Here is a 15,701-nt window from a genome sequence, read left to right as displayed (position 1 = left end):
GCTCAAAGAGCGGATCCCTTAGAAACTTAAAGGGACATTTGTACTTTTTTTCCAGTTCTGGTTTAACTAAAATAGCACATGTCTAAATATATTATGTTTCTTAGTACATGTTTCTGTAATTAATACATTTTATAGTAAGTATTGCAGTGACATATAGCTCTTCCAGTTGTGCTGCATAAATATACACCATATGCACCCAGTACCTATATATCTGTAAGCTTTACTTAGTGTTACAAATGTGTTGCACACTGCTATAGTGTACATACACCATATGTACCAAATACCTATATAGCTGTAAGCTTTACTTAGTGTTACAAATGTGTTGCACACTGCTATACTGTACATACACCATATGTACCCAGTACCTATATATCTGTAAGCTTTACTTAGTGGTACAAATGTGTTGCACACGGTTGTACTCTACATACACCATATGTACCCAGTACCTATATATCTGTAAGCTTTACTTAGTGTTACAAATGTGTTGCACACTGCTATACTGTACATACACCATATGTACCAAATACCTATATAGCTGTAAGCTTTACTTAGTGTTACACATGTGTTCCCACTGCTATACTGTACATACACCATATGTACCAAATACCTATATAGCTGTAAGCTTTACTTAGTGGTACAAATGTGTTGCACACGGTTGTACTCTACATACACCATATGTACCAAATACCTATATAGCTGTAAGCTTTACTTAGTGTTACACAGGTGTTGCACACTGCTATGCTGTACATACACCATATGTACCAAATACCTATATAGCTGTAAGCTTTACTTAGTGTTACAAATGTGTTGCACACTGCTATACTGTACATACACCATATGTACCCAATACCTATATAGCTGTAAGCTTTACTTAGTGTTACAAATGTGTTGCACACTGCTATACTGTACATACACCATATGTACCCAATACCTATATAGCTGTAAGCTTTACTTAGTGTTACACGTGTTGCACACTGCTATACTGTACATACACCATATGTACCAAATACCTATATAGCTGTAAGCTTTACTTACGGCTAGATTTGGAGTTTTGTCGGTAACGACCCGAAAAGCTAACGCCGGATTTTTTCTGGCCGCACCATAAAAATAACTCTGGTATTGAGAGTCCACATAAAGGCTGCGTTAGGCTCCAAAAAAGGAGCGTAGAGCATATTTAACGCAGCTTCAACTCTCGATACCAGAGTTGCTTACGCAAGCGGCCAGCCTCAAAAACGTGCTTGTGCACGATTCCCCCATAGAAAACAATGGGGCTGTTTGAGCTGAAAAAAAACCTAACACCTGCAAAAAAGCCGCGTTCAGCTCCTAACGCAGCCCCATTGTTTGCTATGCGGAAACACTTCCTACGTCTGCACCTAACACTCTAACATGTACCCCGAGTCTAAACACCCCTAACCTTACACTTATTAACCCCTAATCTGCCGCCCCCGCTATCGCTGACCCCTGCATATTATTATTAACCCCTAATCTGCCGCTCCGTAAACCGCCGCTACTTACATTATCCCTATGTACCCCTAATCTGCTGCCCTAACATCGCCGACCCCTATATTATATTTATTAACCCCTAATCTGCCCCCCACAACGTCGCCTCCACCTGCCTACACTTATTAACCCCTAATCTGCCGAGCGGACCTGAGCGCTACTATAATAAAGTTATTAACCCCTAATCCGCCTCACTAACCCTATAATAAATAGTATTAACCCCTAATCTGCATTCCCTAACATCGCCGACACCTATCAGATCAGCCAATGTTCCGATCAGCCAATAAAATGCGAGCTCAATCTGATTGGATCAGCCAATCGGATTGAACTTGATTCTGATTGGCTGATTCCATCAGCCAATCAGAATATTCCTACCTTAATTCCGATTGGCTGATAGAATCCTATCAGCCAATCGGAATTCGAGGGACGCCATCTTGGATGACGTCCCTTAAAGGAACCGTCATTCTTCAGTTGGACGTCGCCGGAAGAAGATGGGTCCGCGGTGGAGGTCTTCAGGATGGAGCCGGTCGTCATCGGATGAAGATAGAAGATGCCGCTTGGATCAAGATGGTTGCCGGTCCGGATCGCCTCTTCTTCCCGGATAGGATGAAGACTTTGGAGCCTCTTCTGGACCTCTTCAGCCACCGGATGATGGATCGCCAGCCCCCGCTTGGGTTGGATGAAGATTTTGGAGCCAGGACGGATCGGTGATACCTGGTGAGGTGAAGACAAGGTAGGATGATCTTCAGGGGCTTAGTGTTAGGTTTATTTAAGGGGGGTTTGGGTTAGATTAGGGGTATGTGGGTGGTGGGTTGTAATGTTGGGGGGGGGTATTGTATGTTTTTTTTTACAGACAAAAGAGCTGAACTTCTTGGGGCATGCCCCGCAAAGGGCCCTGTTCAGGGCTGGTAAGGTAAAAGAGCTTTGAACTTTAGTAATTTAGAATAGGGTAGGGCATTTTTTATTTTGGGGGTCTTTGTTATTTTATTAGGGGGCTTAGAGTAGGTGTAATTAGTTTAAAATTGTTGTAATATTTCTCTTGTTAAGTGTATCCAGTCCACGGATCATCCATTACTTATGGGATATATTCTCCTTCCCAACAGGAAGCTGCAAGAGTCCACCCACAGCAAAGCTGCTATATAGCTCCTCCCCTAACTGCCATTACCAGTCATTCTCTTGCAAGTCTCAACATAGATAGGAGGTCGTGAGAGTCTGTGGTTTTTTATACTTAGTTTATTTCTTCAATCAAAAGTTTGTTATTTTTAAATGGCACCGGAGTGTGCTGTTTATCTCAGGCAGTATTTGGAAGAAGAATCTGCCTGCGTTTTTTCTATGATCTTAGCAGACGTAACTAAGATCCAGTTGCTGTTCTCACACATTCTGAGGAGTAAGGTACTTCAGAGGGGGAATGGCGTGCAGGTTTTCCTGCAAATAAGGTATGTGCAGTAAAATATTTTTCTAAGGAATGGAATTGACTAAGAAAATACTGCTGATACCGAAGTAATGTAAGTACAGCCTTTAAATGCAGTGAAAGCGACTGGTACCAGGCTGATTGATAGAAAAATATATTACTGCACATACCTTAGCATATATCTCTATCAATCAGCCTGGTACCAGTCGCTTTCACTGCATTTAAAGGCTGTACTTACATTACTTCGGTATCAGCAGTATTTTCTTAGTCAATTCCATTCCTTAGAAAAATATTTTACTGCACATACCTTAGCATATATCTCTAAGGAATGGAATTGACTAAGAAAATACTGCTGATACCGAAGTAATGTAAGTAAAGCCTTAAATGCAGTGATAGCGACTGGATCAGGCTTATTAATAGACATACATACTCTTATAAGAATGTGTTTTAAAACGTTTGCTGGCATGTTTAATCGTTTTTTAACATATGTTTGGTGATAAAACTTATTGGGGCCTAATTTTTCCACATGGCTGGCTTAAATTTTGCATAGAAACAGTTATAGGGAAGGTAATCCACAGCTCAGCTGTGGCAGTTTTGTTGTGTCTGTTTAAAAAAATGTCGTTTTTTTTTTTTTTTTTTTTTTTATATGTTTTTTTGATTAAGGGGTTAATCATCCATTTGCAAGTGGGTGCAATGCTCTGTTAACTTATTACATGTACTGTAAAAATTTCGTTTGATTTACTGCCTTTTTTCACTGTTTTTCAAATTTTGACAAAATTTGTTTCTCTTAAAGGCACAGTAATGTTTGTTATATTTGCTTGTTAACTTGATTTAAAGTGTTTTCCAAGCTTACTAGTCTCTTTATTAGTTCTAACATGTCTAACATAGAGGAGGCTCTGTGTTTATTATGTTTAAAGCCATGGTGGAACCCCATTTTAGAATGTGTACCAGATGTACTGATTTCATGTTAAACAATAAAGATCATTTTTTGTATTTAAAAACATTATCACCAGAGGATTCTGTCGAGGGGGAAGTTATGCCGACTAACTCTCCCCACGTGTCAGACCCTTTGACTCCCGCTTTAGGGACTCACGCTCAAATGGCGCCAAGTACATCAAGGGCACCCATAGCGTTTATTTTACCAGAGGATTCTGTCGAGGGGGAAGTTATGCCGACTAACTCTCCCCACGTGTCAGACCCTTTGACTCCCGCTCCAGGGACTCACGCTCAAATGGCGCCAAGTATATCAATGGCGCCCATAGCGTTTATTTTACAAGACATGGCAAAGGTTGTGTATAATATACTGGCAGCAGTATTAGTCAGACTACCTGAAATTAAAGGAAAGCAAAACAGCTCTGGGGGTAGATACAGAGCATACAGACGCTTTAAGAACCATGTCTGATACTACCTCACAATATGCTTAGTCTGTGGGTGATATTTGTGACTCAGGGAAGATGATTTAACCTGATTCTGATATTTCTACATTTAAAATTTATGCTTGAGAACCTCCACTTGTTGCTCAGGGAGGCTTTAGCTGCTCTGAATGAATGTGTACAATCGCAGTGCCAGAGAAATTGTGTAGACTGGATAAATAATATGCAGTGCCGGTGTGTACTTATGTTTTTCCAATACCTAAAGAGGTTTACTAAAATTTTTCATAAGGAATGGGATAGACCAGGTGTGCCGTTCTCTTCCCCTCCTATTTTTTAGAAGAATGTTTTCTAATAGTTGCCACCACACGGGACTTATGGCAGACAGTTCCTAAGGTGGAGAGAAGAGTTTCTACTCTAGCTAAGCGTACCACTACCTCTGGCAAGGACTGTTGTGCTTTTTTAGATCCAATGGATAAAAAATGTTTATTCAACAAGGTTTTATCCTGCAGCCCCTTGCACGCATTGCTCCTGTCACTGCTGCTGCGGCGTTCTGGTTTGAGTCTCTTGATGAGGCTTTACAGGCTCCATTGGATGAATATATTTGACAAGCTTAGAGCACTTAAGCTAGCCAATTCCTTTGTTTTCTGATGCCTTTGTTCCTTTGACTAGACTAACGGCTAAGAATTCTGTTTTTTACTATACTGGCGCGCAGAGCGCTATGGCTTATATCATGGTCAGCTGTCGTGACTTTAATAAATAAGCTACTTAACTTCCCTTCAAGGGGCAGACCCTATTCAGGCCTAGTTTGAAGGAGATTATTACTTATATCACTGGAGGAAAAGATCATGCCCTTCCTCAGGACAGGTCCAAATCAAGGGACAAAAAAGGCCTAATTTTCGTGCCTTTCGAAAATTCAAGGCAGGTGTGGCATCAACTTCCTCTAAGGCAAAATAAGAGGGAACTTTTGCTCAGTCCAAGGCGGTCTGGAGACAACCGGACCTGGAACAAAGATAAGCAGGTCAAGGAGCCTGCTGCTGCCTCTAAAACAGCATGAGGAACGGACCCCTATCTGGTAACGGATCCTATAGGGGGCAGACTTCATTCTTCGCCCAGGCGTGGGCAAGAGATGCCCAGGATCCCTGGGCATTGGAAATTATACCCCAGAGATATCTTCTGGATTTCAAAGCTTTCCCCCCCAAAAAAGGGGAGTTTTTGCCTTTCACATTTATCTGCAAACCAGATAAAGAAAGAGACATTCTTGCATTGTGTACGTGACCCATTCAGTTCCAATAGAGGAACAGGGACACAGTTTTCCTCAAATCGGTTTGTGGTTCCCAAGGAAAGGAAACCTTCAGACCTATTTTGGATCTAAAAGATCTTAAACAAATTCTTTAGAATTCTATCATTTAAGATGGAAACTATTCGTACCATCTTAACTATGATCCAGGAGAGTCAATAGAGGACTACAATGGATTTGAAGGATGCTTATCCTCACATTACGATGCATAAAGATCACCATCGGTTTTTCAGGTTTGCCTTTCTAGACAGGCATTACCAGTTTGTAGCTCTTTCCTTTGGGTTAACTACAGCCCCTAGAATCTTTATGGAGGTTCTGGGGTCACTTTGGCGGTCCTTAGGCCGCGGGGCATAGAAGTGGCCCCTTATTTAGACGACATCCTGATACAGGTGTCAAACATCCAAGTTGCCAAGTCTCATACGGACGTAGTACTGGCATTTCTGAGATCGCATTGGTGGAAAGTGAACAAGGAAAGAGTTCTCTATCCCCAATATCAAGGGTTTCCCTCCTAGGGATTCTGATAGATTTTGTAGAAATTAAAATTTACCTGACGGAGTCCAGGTTGTCAAAGTTTCTAAATTTCTGCCGTGTTCTTCATTCCATCCGCGCCCTTTGGTGGCTCAGTACATGAATGTAATCGGCTTAATGGTAGCGGCAAGGGACATAGTACCGTTTGCACGCCTACATTTCAGACCACTGCAACTATGCATGCTCAGCCAGAGGAACGGGGATTACACAGATTTGTTCTCCTGTTAAATCCGGACCAAGAAACCAGAGATTCTCTTCTCTGGTGACTATCTCGGGTCCATCTGTCCAAGGGTATGACCTTCCGCAGGTCAGATGGGACAATTGTTACAACAGATGCCAGCCTTTTAGGTTGGGATACAGTCTGGAACTCCCTGAAGGCTCAGGGATAGTGGACTCAGGAGGAGACCCTCCTTCTAATGAATATTCTGGAACTGGGAGCGATATTCCATGCTCTTCAGACTTGGCCTCAGTTAGCAACTCTGAGGTACATCATATTTCAGTCGGACAATATCACGACTGTGGCTTACATCAACCATCAAGGGGGAACAGAAGTTCCCTAGCAATGTTAGAAGTCTTAAAATAATTCACTGGACAGAGACTCACTCTTGTCTAAAAGCTATCCCTATCCCAGGTGTTGAGAACTGGGAGGCAGATTTTCTAAGTCGTCAGACTTTTCATCCGGGGGAGTGGGAATTCCCTCCGGAGGGGTTTGCACAAGATCAAGCAGGAGAGTGCTTTGGTGCTTTTGACAGCGCCTGCGTGGCCACGCAGGACCTGGTATGCAGATCTGGTGGACATGTCATCCTTTCCACCACGGTCTCTGCTTCTGAGACAGGACCCTCTACCTCAGGGTCTTTTCAACCATCTAAATATAACTAATCTGAGATGGACTGCCTGGAGACAGAACGCTTTATGTTATCAAAGCATGGCTTCTCCGAGTCAGTAATTGATACCTTAATACAGGCATAAAAGCCTGTCTCTAGGAAAATTTAACATAAGATATGGTGTAAATATCTTATTGTTATGAATCCAAGGGTTACTCATGGAGTAAAGTCTGGATTCCCAGGATATTATCTTTTCTCCAAGATGATTTTGAGAAAAGGGTTGTCAGCTAGTTCTTTAAAAGGACAGATTTCTACTCTGTCTATTCTTTTGCACAAGCGTCTGGCAGGTATTCTAGACGTTCAGGCATTTGGTCAGGCTTTGGTTAGAACCAAGCCTGTGGTTAAAAATGTTGCTCCGCCATGGAGCTTAAAGCTGGTTCTTAAGGTTCTTCAAGGAGTTCCATTTGAACCTTTTCATTCCATAGATATCAAACTTCTATCTTGGAAAGTTCCTTTTTGGTAGCTATTTCCTCGGCTCATAGAGTCTCCGAGTTATCTGCGTTGCAATGTGTTTCTCCTTATCTGGTTCTCCGTACGGATAAGGTAGTCCTGTGTACCAACCTGGGTTTTTACCTAAGGTGGTATCTAACAAGAATATCACTCAAGAGATTGTTGTTCCATTCTTGTATCCTAATCCTTCTTCAAAGAAGGAACGTCTATTACACAATTTGGACGTGGTTCGTGTTTTAAAGTTTTACTTACAAGCTACTACAGATTTTCATCAAACATTCACCTTGTTTGTTGTCTATTCTGGACAGAGGAGAGGTCAAAGGACTTCAGCAACCTCTCTGTCTTTTTGGTTAAAAAGCATAATTCATTTAGCTTATGAGACTGCTGGACAGCAGCCTCCTGAAGGGATTACAGCTCATTCTACTAGAGCTGTGGTTTTCACTTGGGCCTTTTTTAAATGTGGCTTCTGTTGAACAGATTACAAGACGGAGTCTTGGTCTGCGTTTCATACTTTTTCAAATTTAACAAATTTGATACCTTGCTTCTTCGGAGGCTATTTTTGGGAGAAAGGGTTTTTTACAGGCAGTGGTAACTTCCGTTTAAGTACCTGCCTTGTCCCTCCCATCATCCGTGTACTTTAGCTTTGGTATTGGTATCCCATAAGTAATGGATGATCCGTGGACTGGATACACTTAACAAGAGAAAACATAATTTATGCTTACCTGATAAATTTATTTCTCTTGTAGTGTATCCAGTCCACGGCCCGCCCTGTCACTTTAAGGCAGCTTTGCTGTGGGTGGACTCTTGCAGCTTCCTGTTGGGAAGGAGAATATATCCCATAAGTAATGGATGATCCGTGGACTGGATACACTACAAGAGAAATAAATTTATCAGGTAAGCATAAATTATGTTTTTTCTTATGTTTGTAAATATTTTTTTATTTTTTGTAACTTAGTTCTTTTTTATTTTTTGTACTTTAGTTAGTTTATTTCATTGTAGTTATTTGTAGATATTGTATTTAATTAATGTATTGATAGTGTAGTGTTAGGTTTAATTGTAGGTAATTATAGGTATTTTATTTAATTAATTTAATGATAGTATAGTGTTAGGTTTAATTGTAACTTAGGTTAGGATTTATTTTACAGGTAATTTTGTAATTATTTTAACTAGGTAGCTATTAAATAGTTCTTAACTATTTAATAGCTATTGTACCTGGTTAAAATAATTACAAAGTTGCCTGTAAAATAAATATTAATCCTAAAATAGCTACAATGTAATTATAATTTATATTGTAGCTATATTAGGATTTATTTTACAGGTAAGTATTTAGCTTTAAATAGGAATAATTTATTTAATAAGAGTTAATTAATTTCGTTAGATTAAAATTATATTTAATTTAGGGGGGTGTTAGGGTTAGACTTAGCTTTAGGGGTTAATCCATTTATTAGAATAGCGGTGAGCTCCGGTCGGCAGATTAGGGGTTAATAATTGAAGTTAGGTGTCGGCGATGTTAGGGAGGGCAGATTAGGGGTTAATACTATTTATTATAGGGTTAGTGAGGCGGATTAGGGGTTAATAACTTTATTATAGTAGCGGTGCGGTCCGCTCGGCAGATTAGGGGTTAATAAGTGTAGGCAGGTGGAGGCGACGTTGAGGGGGGCAGATTAGGGGTTAATAAATATAATATAGGGGTCGGCGGTGTTAGGGGCAGCAGATTAGGGGTACATAAGGATAACGTAGGTGGCGGCGCTTTGCGGTCGGCAGATTAGGGGTTAATAAGTGTAGGTAGCTGGCGGCGACGTTGTGGGAGGCAGATTAGGGGTTAATAAATATAATATAGGGGTCGGCGGTGTTAGGGGCAGCAGATTAGGGGTACATAAGGATAACGTAGGTGGCGGTCGGCAGATTAGGGGTTAAAAAAATTTAATCGAGTGGCGGCGATGTGGGGGGACATCGGTTTAGGGGTACATAGGTAGTTTATGGGTGTTAGTGTACTTTAGAGTACAGTAGTTAAGAGCTTTATGAACCGGCGTTAGCCCAGAAAGCTCTTAACTACTGACTTTTTTTCTGCGGCTGGAGTTTTGTCGTTAGATTTCTAACGCTCACTTCAGACACGACTCTAAATACCGGAGTTAGAAAAATCCCATTGAAAAGATAGGATACGCAATTTACGTAAGGGGATCTGCGGTATGGAAAAGTCGCGGCTGAAAAGTGAGCGTTAGACCCTATTATGAGTGACTCCAAATACCGGAGGTAGCCTAAAACCAGCGTTAGGAGCCTCTAACGCTGGTTTTCACGGCTACCGCCCAACTCTAAATCTAGGCCTTAGTGTTACAAATGTGTTGCACACTGCTATGCTGTACATACACCATATGTACCCAATACCTATATAGCTGTAAGCTTTACTTAGTGTTACACATGTGTTGCACACTGCTATGCTGTACATACACCATATGTACCCAATACCTATATAGCTGTAAGCTTTACTTAGTGTTACACATGTGTTGCACACTGCTATGCTGTACATACACCATATGTTCCAAATACCTATATAGCTGTAAGCTTTACTTAGTGTTACAAATGTGTTGCACACTGCTATACTATACATACACCATATGTACCCAGTACCTATATCTCTGTAAGCTTTACTTAGTGTTACAAATGTGTTGCACACTGCTATGCTGTACATACACCATATGTACCAAATACCTTTATATCTGTAAGCTTTACTTAGTGCTACAAATGTATTGAACACTGCAATGCTGTACATACCTAATACCTATATAACTGTAAGCTTTACTTAGTGCTACAAATGTATTGCACACTGCTATGCTGTACATACACCATATCTATAGATAGTTTGAGGTATTTGTGGGGTTGCAGGAGCTTACCTTTTAAATTCCTTTGCCACTGATCTTAACCAGACAGGACTCCTGAGAATGCAGTAGATAGCCCATCTAGTACTGTATCTAAAGTAGAGGATATACTGAGGAAGAACATCTGCATGGCCAAGCAGGAGGAGGCTAAAGGAACTTCCCAGCGACACTTGTGGCTGGTTTGTGACCAAATTTCCATAGAGAAGTTTTACATTGCACAGCCATCACTCTCCTATATCTCTCTCTTCCAGGAACTATTACATGAGGGAACATTGTGATTAAAATCCATGATCCTTGATTAGGCAAAGACAATAGTGGAAGGGAACAGGTAGTAGTAGAAGGGATATTTCAGTTTTTACTGTAGGGTATCTTTGCCTCCTCCTGGTGGCCAGGTGATGAATTCCCAACAGTAATGCATTTGAGGACAAATACAAATCCAAAAAAAGAATATCTATAGATGTTTAAGGAATAAAATCTAGCACATCATACTAGAACTGAGACCACACGTGTTATCCACAGGATAAGGAAAGTAGAATTATATCGGTACCGGTAGGTATATGGCTTCTGAGCGCTGGAGCAGATAGAAACACTTACCGGAAGTCTGGTTGTAGGTGGGTACACATCTAAATAGACCCCTACCCTACATTCTAGAGTTATTTCAGTTTCTGCCTATATGGGGTAAGGTAGGATGCACTGGAGTTTTAATGCCTTTAGATTGAAAGTGGAAGTATCTAACCTTTGTTGAAAGGATGTTTCTTAGTTCAGTCATTGTTTCTGCTTTGGAATGGTCTAAGCTGGGTCAGATTTTATTCCTTCTAGGTTTGGTGACATGTATTGGTATTACAGCTATGGATAGTTTTACCAACATTTTCAGATTATCCCTACACTCTGTGGGACTTTTGAAACAATATTAATTCTTCTAATGGTGGACAAGAGCAAAGATTCCCTTTAACAAAAATATCAGTGTGCAGGGAAAGAGGCATTGGTATAAAAACTCAACATATTTATGACCTTGCCATTTGAATTGTTGTTCAATAGCCAAACTCCACCGACTATTTGTCTTATATGAGGCAGACAATTTAGGCTTTAGTCTGCAAACAACAATGCTAGCCACGGTCATAAAGTTAGTATAAGGTGAACTGTGTTGCAGTAGTTATCAGTTAAAGCTAATTGACAGATGTGTAGCAGAGTTAGTCTTGACAAGACAGCAGGGTGACAAACGAAATAAAGTAAATTGTAAAGTTGTAAAGACCCTTACCCTTATAAATGGGCATTCCTACGGTGCAAGTGGCCTAGAGTAAGATACAAATATTTGGTGTTTCTTCACCACTTAGGGAATTATTCTGTTCTTTCCAGTAACTGAATACGTTAGTGATAATGATCACATGTTTACATTCAGAGGCAGTAGGTTTAAGTTTAACAATGTTTACAGCCCGAATGCTGCAGCAGTGTAAAGTAATACAATGAGAAACTAGGAAACTCACGTCTGATGAAGCCTGGCCAGGACCGCGGTTTATTTACTTCCATCCAGAGCGGGCTACAAAGGGTGACACCACCTGCTGCCGATCCTAAGCTATCTGCACAGCGCAAAAGGAAACGGTTGTCCGGAGTAATGTTTTTACACAAACGGCTCCACTTTAGACTTGAATATTAAATGCAGCACAGCTAACTTAACTTTTCATCTGCTCCCTCCACATACTAACATGCAAAAGCAAAAAAATCACAAGGGTATAGGACAAAAAGGAATAGACACCGACAATATGGAAAGGGAGACTGCACTCCAAATAACACAAACAAAAGAAATAATCCAAAATAGCCAGCATAAAGCACAAACGTATTAGAATACCATATAGAGGAAGAGTAAAACATACAATAAAGGGAGAATGATGGTCTGACGGGCTACAGTTAGCTAACCGTAATCATCAGCCTATGATGAAACCGGTCAAGTCATCACTCTATTTCCCTTTTTGGACTATTTATTATGTTTATTATCTGTTATTTACATTTATCTAGTTTATGTAGTAAATTACTTATGTAGAGATATGACCATACACATGTGCACCTGCTCAGAGTTTATAGTGCTGGCAGTGACGCAATTTAGGTCATTGCTGACAATAACATGTCACAGCTGTATGTCTGAGAAAATGGTGTCCTTGAATTAGGGTGCCTAAGGCATATTATTATTATTATCGGTTATTTGTAGAGCGCCAACAGATTCCGCAGCGCTATAGGCATATGCTCCATGCACAAAAAAATCTATATCTCTTCAACTGCTATACAATTTTAGAGAAGTTGGTTTCCAAGTCATCAGTGGATTTTGTGCCTCAATTTAAAGGGACATGAAATCCAACTTTTTTCTTTCATGATTTAGAAAGAACATGCAGTTTTAAACATCTTTCTGATTTACTTCTATTATCTAATTTGCTTCATTCTCTTGATATCCTTTGCTGAAAAGCATATCTAGATAGGCTCAGTAGCTGCTGATTGGTGGCTGCATATAGTTGCCTCGTGTGATTGGCTCACCCATGTGCATTGCTATTTCTTCAACAAAGGATATCTAAAGAATGAAGCAAATTAGATAATAGAAGTACATTGTAATGGTGTTTAATGTCCCTTTAACAGCATCCAGCTGGCAATACTCAAACCTTTTTGTCTCTACCGCTCAAAGCATATAATATCAGTTATCAGTGGTTGGCCAATCAAATCTGTTGCTGCCCGTCCATACGTTTGATGCTTTGTTTCTGTACCACTGTATATATAGAGAATAAGAATAGTTACTTCTGTAGCATTCTCTTGCTTGGGGATAAAAAAATGAAAATGCACTGATTACATTATCTAGTAGGGTTCACATTTAGAAATGTAGTGCAATTTGATGTTATTACTTTTCCAGAAACGTACTTCTGCTTCTGGCCGTTTGTATATATTTTTTAAATGGAAGACACTTACCATAAATGCAGAAAAAAGGTGGCTTTGTGTCGATCACTGTTATTATTGCTTGTAGTGGGTACATTGTACAGTAGTTGGCAAGAAAACAATGCAGATTATGCTTGATCATATATGGCAGCTACCTTTATAAATAAAAATAAGTTTCACAACCCATGGGCACTGTCATCTTTAGCTTTAGCAGGTTCTCTCACACCAGGGAGAATTTATAGCAGTGCAGACAGCTAAATGTTAGTATAAATCCTTTCTTCAGCTGTTCTCAGTGTGAGCTTCATGTCTTAGTGTGCCAAGCTCCTCTATGATCAATGCTCAAAAATAATACATTACTATATAGAAACTTGCAGTAGATACTTGGCATGCTTTTGCTTCGCTATCATTTCCAAATAATGAAACTACACTGAAGTTTGTTTTACGCATACTTGTAAATAATTGTTTTTATTTATCCTGAAGGCGACAATCATGTCAGGAAGCACACTGAGCTTAAATCATGAGAATTCACCGGCACATGGGTCGCTGGGGAGGCAGGCAAGTTTCCAAGACAAAAGCTCTATCAGACCGCATTACAGCCAGACCACCCGCAGCAACACGTTACCGTCTGATGTGGGAAGAAAATCTGTAGCCATGAGAAAATTCAAACATGAAATGAAGGAAATCATGTCCCCAACTCCTGTGGAGTTACACAAGGTAAGTAACACACTTCAGGTATATTCCTGCTGAGACTGGTGCATTAATCCATGGTGAGACAAACACAAAACTAACGAAGGGCAGAGAGATTAGTCTGTGATGTAAAAAGGTGCTATACAGGACAAGTGGAAGTGGGTTTATGAATTCATATGCTGAAGGGTCTCTGGCACCTAGGTAGTCGTATGTGAAAATAAAATTGCCTCTTCATAATAAAAAACATAATTTATGTAAGAACTTACCTGATAAATTCATTTCTTTCATATTAGCAAGAGTCCATGAGCTAGTGACGTATGGGATATACATTCCTACCAGGAGGGGCAAAGTTTCCCAAACCTCAAAATGCCTATAAATACACCCCTCACCACACCCACAATTCAGTTTAACGAATAGCCAAGAAGTGGGGTGATAAAAAAGTGCGAAAGCATATAAAATAAGAAATTGGAATAATTGTGCTTTATACAAAATCATAACCACCACAAAAAAAGGGCGGGCCTCATGGACTCTTGCTAATATGAAAGAAATGAATTTATCAGGTAAGTTCTTACATAAATTATGTTTTCTTTCATGTAATTAGCAAGAGTCCATGAGCTAGTGACGTATGGGATAATGATTACCCAAGATGTGGATCTTTCCACACAAGAGTCACTAGAGAGGGAGGGATAAAATAAAGACAGCCAATTCCTGCTGAAAACAATCCACACCCAAAATAAAGTTTAACGAAAAACATAAGCAGAAGATTCAAACTGAAACCGCTGCCTGAAGTACTTTTCTACCAAAAACTGCTTCAGAAGAAGAAAATACATCAAAATGGTAGAATTTAGTAAAAGTATGCAAAGAGGACCAAGTTGCTGCTTTGCAAATCTGATCAACCGAAGCTTCATTCCTAAACGCCCAGGAAGTAGAAACTGACCTAGTAGAATGAGCTGTAATCCTCTGAGGCGGAGTTTTACCCGACTCAACATAGGCAAGATGAATTAAAGATTTCAACCAAGATGCCAAAGAAATGGCAGAAGCTTTCTGGCCTTTTCTAGAACCGGAAAAGATAACAAATAGACTAGAAGTCTTTTGGAAAGATTTAGTAGCTTCAATATAATATTTCAAAGCTCTAACAACATCCAAAGAATGCAACGATTTCTCCTTAGAATTCTTAGGATTAGGACATAATGAAGGAACCACAATTTCTCTACTAATGTTGTTGGAATTCACAACTTTAGGTAAAAATTCAAAAGAAGTTCGCAACACCGCCTTATCCTGATGAAAAATCAGAAAAGGAGACTCACAAGAAAGAGCAGATAATTCAGAAACTCTTCTGGCAGAAGAGATGGCCAAAAGGAACAAAACTTTCCAAGAAAGTAATTTAATGTCCAATGAATGCATAGGTTCAAATGGAGGAGCTTGAAGAGCCCCCAGAACCAAATTCAAACTCCAAGGAGGAGAAATTGACTTAATGACAGGCTTTATACGAACCAAAGCTTGTACAAAACAATGAATATCAGGAAGAATAGCAATCTTTCTGTGAAAAAGAACAGAAAGAGCAGAGATTTGTCCTTTCAAGGAACTTGCGGACAAACCCTTATCTAAACCATCCTGAAGAAACTGTAATATTCTCGGTACTCTAAAAGAATGCCAAGAAAAATGATGAGAAAGACACCAAGAAATATAAGTCTTCCAGACTCTATAATATATCTCTCTAGATACAGATTTACGAGCCTGTAACATAGTATTAATCACAGAGTCAGAGAAACCTCTTTGACC

At 39.9% G+C, this 15,701-nt stretch overlaps 1 protein-coding gene across 10 annotated transcripts in view; it reads left to right on the top strand.

Moving 5' to 3' along the window:
* The window catches only part of GRIP1 (glutamate receptor interacting protein 1), a 920,176-nt gene that overhangs the window by 887,359 nt on the left and 17,116 nt on the right, over nt 1-15,701 (top strand). For all 10 annotated transcript variants that reach the window (XM_053716876.1, XM_053716872.1, XM_053716874.1 and 7 more), the window contains one exon: nt 13,713-13,946. In XM_053716876.1, coding sequence (XP_053572851.1) covers nt 13,713-13,946 — 234 coding nt within the window. The remainder of the gene's footprint in view (nt 1-13,712; nt 13,947-15,701) is intronic.

This window comes from Bombina bombina, chromosome 6 (assembly GCF_027579735.1).
Source record: "Bombina bombina isolate aBomBom1 chromosome 6, aBomBom1.pri, whole genome shotgun sequence".
NCBI lineage: Eukaryota > Metazoa > Chordata > Amphibia > Anura > Bombinatoridae > Bombina > Bombina bombina.
The sequence above is the reverse complement of the archived record's forward strand: the minus strand, read 5'-3'. Positions and strand labels throughout refer to the sequence as shown.